Source organism: Papaver somniferum, unplaced genomic scaffold, assembly GCF_003573695.1.
Source record: "Papaver somniferum cultivar HN1 unplaced genomic scaffold, ASM357369v1 unplaced-scaffold_92, whole genome shotgun sequence".
NCBI classification, from domain to species: Eukaryota; Viridiplantae; Streptophyta; class Magnoliopsida; order Ranunculales; family Papaveraceae; genus Papaver; species Papaver somniferum.
The window spans coordinates 498,084-502,990 of NW_020652304.1; the positions used below are offsets into that span (position 1 = coordinate 498,084).

Sequence of the window (4,907 nt, forward strand, 5' to 3'; positions counted from 1 at the left end):
TGACTTATCGTTCCTCCTTTTCGGAAAACAAAAAAAAGGAAAACAAAAGAAAAAAGTTCGCTTAGTGAGCACCTTATTGACATTGGCAGAGGTAATCCGGTAAAAAACAATGAAGTCAACCTGCCGTCCAACCTCAGCCCCTGGTTTACGTACCAAGAAAAATATGTGCCTCAACTTCACCATCCACATACTCAACTGCTACATATTTAAAACAGCACATGCTTATCGTCCTCTATTTAGACTCTCCGCAAATTGAGAAAAAGCTTGAGAGTAGAAAACAAAAAAAAAAAAACAGAAAAACAAAAACCCTACCTGCGCGCTCGCATAAAGATCCAATAAGTTCCAGCCTCTCTTTTCAGACGACAAAAACTTCTTTCTATCTCTCTTTTTGACACTACTACAAAATCCATCCATATCTCATAAAGAAGAACAAATCTCTAATTAAAAATAAAGAACACGAGGATCAAGATGGTGAGTTTGATATGACAAGCAGCGATGGAAGCGATACAGAGATCATATACAGCAGAAGAAGATTACGATGGCGTCGAATACTGGACCAACCCAGAGAAGTGCGGTTGGTTAACGAAACAAGGCGAATACATAAAAACATGGAGGCGTCGCTGGTTTGTGTTGAAACAGGGGAAATTTAAATATTCAAATGTAAACTCGCCGGATATTAAACCTCGCGGTGTTATATCTGTTGGTGCTAATTGTCTTGCTGTTAAATGTGCTCAGGGTATTATCTTCAATCAGGATTTTCCTTTCCAGATTATTACGAATAGTTATGATTATGATACTCTGTATTTTCTTGCTGATTCTTTGAAAGAGAAGAACGAATGGATTAGTTCTATTGGGAGATCCATCATTCAACATTCTCCTTCTTTGATCGGTAATTATTGATTGAACGATGATAATTAGGTTTTTTTTTTTTTGTATAGAGATAGAAATTTGTAGATGTGGATTAATGAAAATTTGTAAATTAGGGGTTTTTCATGTTTTTGTAATTCGAAGAATTTGATTCTTGTTTGTGACTTGGTCACTGTTTTTTGAATTTCAGATGTTGATTTTTAAGTATTTTCAATTAATTGCATGTCTGTTTGCATGGTATTCGTATTATTAAATTGATTGATTTTAGAACTGGCGAATATGATATTTTTGATAAACATTGAACCAAAATTTTTTTTGGTAAAAGATTTCGATGCAGATGGATTCTTATTCAGTTTCTATTGATTGAATTGACACGATTCCCATTAAGAGGTGATGGATTTTGACATCACAATTGCCGGTGGGAATTTGGATTTTTTCCCCTTGGATTAGGTCTTTTCCTTGGTTGTTTTTTACGTCTTTCTTTTATGGTTTAAAGAGAATAGATTAAAAATACACACAGACTGTGTGACACGAGTTTTTCGTATGATCTCAACTGCTGTCCCGCGGAACAAGGTAGACTTGAGATAATGAAGTAAATTCGAAATCTCAAATCTATAAAATGGTCGTCAAAGTCAATTCAGAATCTCAAATCTATTGTTGGTCAATGAAGTAAATTCGAAATCTCAAATCTAAGTAACAAATGAAGTAGATTTAGAATTAAATTTAATACAGAGGTGGTCAATGAGGTAAGAGCTGTTGGTAGGATGGTCAAGGACTAAATTAGGAAATCTAGTTGACTAAGGAAACCAAGTACTTGTGTCCTAAGTATAGAAGCTTAAGAAGTTTGTTCTTAGAGCTAAGATTAGGAAACCCTATACTTGTAGGAAAGTATTCCTTGTTAAGGAATGTATCCACTCCTATTGATGTGTATAAATAGCCATAGAGAGAACTAGAGATGACACACCAGAACTTAGTAAGAGTTCCCTTCTTCTCGTCTAAAGGCTTTGTATATTCCGACCTATACGGTGATATATAAAATTGTGTATTCCTTCCCGAGGATTAAACCTCGTTAAATACTTGTTCTTCTTGTGTTTGAGATTGTGTTCTTGGCGATATTGAGATACCTCGTAGTAGTGCAAACCTAACGCTTCTGCAGGCTTTGGAGAAACAATTGGTATCAGAGCAAGGATAGGCTCTTGGATACGGGTACTCAAATTGAAGTTGAAGTAAAGGTTTTTTTTTTTCCCGAAGATTGCTTGAGATAATACTAATCTCAAAGGTTCTGTTTTTTTATCTATATTTGGTTGTTTAAGAACAATGGTTGACGGAGATAAACCAGTTGATCCGAAAGATCCTTTAGGAGAACATTCGGAGTCCACAAGTAAAGATAAAGAAACAAAAGAAGAAATACTTCATTCACATAGATCACAACTCAAGGTAGAAAAGTTTACAGGAACCAATAACTTTGGTTTATGGAGAATAGACGTAATGGATGCTCTTGTTCATCTTGACCTAGAAGAATCTCTAGAAGGTCAGCCAGTGGAGATGTCTGATAAGCAGTGGAACAAGATGAATAAATCATGTCTTGCTTCGATACAAGGGTGTTTAGCAACTGCAGTAAGAGTTAATTATCAGCACGAGACTTCAGCTAAGGATCTCTGGGAAAAGCTAGAGAAGGAATACCTTGTGAAGAACGTGGACAATAGGATACATCTTAAAAGGAATTTGTATCGCTATAACATGAAGAGAGGTGCAACCCTAACCGAGCACCTAGATTCATATAATAAACTTCTTGCTGAGTTGGTTAACTACGATGAGAAGATCAACGACGAGGAACACGCTTTGTGTTTGATAAACTCTCTTCCTGAAAAGTATGAACCCGTGATTAAAGTTTTAATGCACGGCAAGGATAAGATGACATACGCTGAGGTCACTACAGCATTGCGTAGTGAGGAGTTCAGGAAGATGGATCGTGAAGACCTTTCAAGTGAAGCTAATAATGATTTGCTTCTTGCAATAGGTCGTTCATCAGACAGTAGAAAGAAGAATGGTGGTTATGGTAAAGGTAGAGGACGTTCTAATAGTAGAACACGACTGCAGAAAGATGAGTGTGTTTGGTGCCACGACTTTGGTCATTGGGCTAAGGATTGTACCAAGCGTAAGGAAAGAGAAGGAGATAATAGTAATACCGAGGTGAACATTGCTAAAGGTAATGAAGAATCAGATGATGCTTCTGATTTCTCGCTAACTGTGACACCATCAGCTTGTACTATTACATATGGTACATGGGTATTAGATACTGGAGCAACGTATCATATATGTCCATATCGGGACTGGTTCTCAAGTTTTGAAGAGCTTGATGGAGAAGTACGTATGGGAAACAATCATAACTGCAGGGTGATTGGGATTGGTAGTGTTCGTATGAAGATGCATGATGGTATGGTTTGAGAACTGAAGGACTTAAGATTTTTACCTGCCATAAAAAAGAATCTGATTTCACTCGGAACTTTGGAAGCTAAGGGCTATAAGATAGTCGCTGAAAATGGTGTTCTAAAGGTAATCTCTGGATCTATGGTAATCATGAAGGGCACACGTCATCATAACTTGTACTACTTGATTGGGAGTACAACAACAGGGGATGTGTCTATTTCTGAACACATCGAGAGTGCAGCTACCGAGAAGACAAATCTATGGCACATGAGACTTGCACATCCATGTGAGAATTCGTTTCATAGGTTGATTCAACAAGACTTGTTGAAAGGTGCTATTGCCTGCAAGTTAGCATTTTGTGAACATTGTGTTAAGGGAAAGACAACAAGAACAAGCTTTGGCACAACTATCCACAATACTAGTGGAGTTCTTGACTATGTTCACTCAGATATTTGGGGTCCTTCCAAGAATGCATCATTGGGATGGAAACATTGGTTTGTGTCGTTCATTGATGATTATTCTAGGCGCGTATGGGTGTACACCATGAAGCATATGGATGAATTCCTAGAAATCTTTGTGAGGTGGAAAAAGGCAACTGAGACTCAAACTGACAGAAAGATCAAAGTACTACGTTCGGACAATGGTGGAGAGTACAAGAGTGATCCGTTCTTGCAAGTATGTCAGGATGAGGGGATAAAGGGGCACTTCAAAGTTCAAAAGACACCGCAACAAAATGGGGTAGCTGAATGCATGAATCGTACTTTGCTGGAGAAGGTATGATGTATGTTATCTAATGTTGGATTAGGTAAGGCGTTTTGGGCTGAGGCAGTTACGTATGCGTGCTTCCTCATTAATATGTTGCCATCAGCTGCATTAGAAGGTAAAACTCCTATGGATAAATGGTTTGGTAAACCAGCTTATGATTATGACTCAATTCATATCTTTGGTTGTCCTGCGTGGTATCATGTTAGTGAAAACAAGCTTGATAGTCGTGCCGTGAAAGGAATCTTTGTGGGTATGAAAAATGGAGTAAAAGGGTTCAAGATTTGGAATCCAGTTGAGAAGAAGATAGTCATGAGTAGAGATGTCACATTTGATGAGATGTCTATGGTAAAGTCTTGGGGTTGTCGGAAGGTGGAGAACAGAAGCACCAGTACTAGTGAGCCTTTGCAGCAGGTGGAGATTGGTGCAAATCCACCAATTCCAGTTAAGTCTGTATCTGTTGAGAATACTTCTGAAGACATTGGGTCCGCAAGAGAAGTATCTACTGAAGTTCCAAATGATAGTGACGCTGTTGAGGAAGAGGAACACGAGTCATTAGAAGATACAGAAGCTACGGTCACGGAAACCATAGCAACCAGCACACCAAGAATATCAACCAGGAAGCCTGGTTGGATGAATGATTACATTACTTATGCATTACCAGTTGTTGAAGATGGTACTCCTACTTCCTATTTAGAAGTTGTACGTAGTGCAGAGTGTAAAGAATGAGAAGGTGCAATGCAGGACGAGATGAAGTCTCTTTACAAGAATGGCACATGGATTCTTATGAAGCTTCCGAACGGTAAGAAGGCCATAGGGTGCAAGTGGGTATATGCTAAGAAAGAAGG

At 38.3% G+C, this 4,907-nt stretch overlaps 1 protein-coding gene across 1 annotated transcript; it reads left to right on the forward strand.

Moving 5' to 3' along the window:
• The first annotated feature begins 264 nt into the window (after nucleotides 1–264).
• On the forward strand, nucleotides 265–1,074 carry LOC113346093 (pleckstrin homology domain-containing protein 1-like). The gene has a single exon (XM_026589679.1). It carries the CDS (start codon nucleotides 496–498, stop codon nucleotides 898–900), a length of 405 nt encoding a protein of 134 aa, XP_026445464.1. The 5' UTR covers nucleotides 265–495; the 3' UTR covers nucleotides 901–1,074.
• The last annotated feature ends 3,833 nt before the right edge of the window (nucleotides 1,075–4,907 follow it).

Bases quoted from the DNA above. Each gene is read 5' to 3' on its own strand.
- LOC113346093 (XM_026589679.1), top strand. From the start codon at position 496: ATGGAAGCGATACAGAGATCATATACAGCAGAAGAAGATTACGATGGC.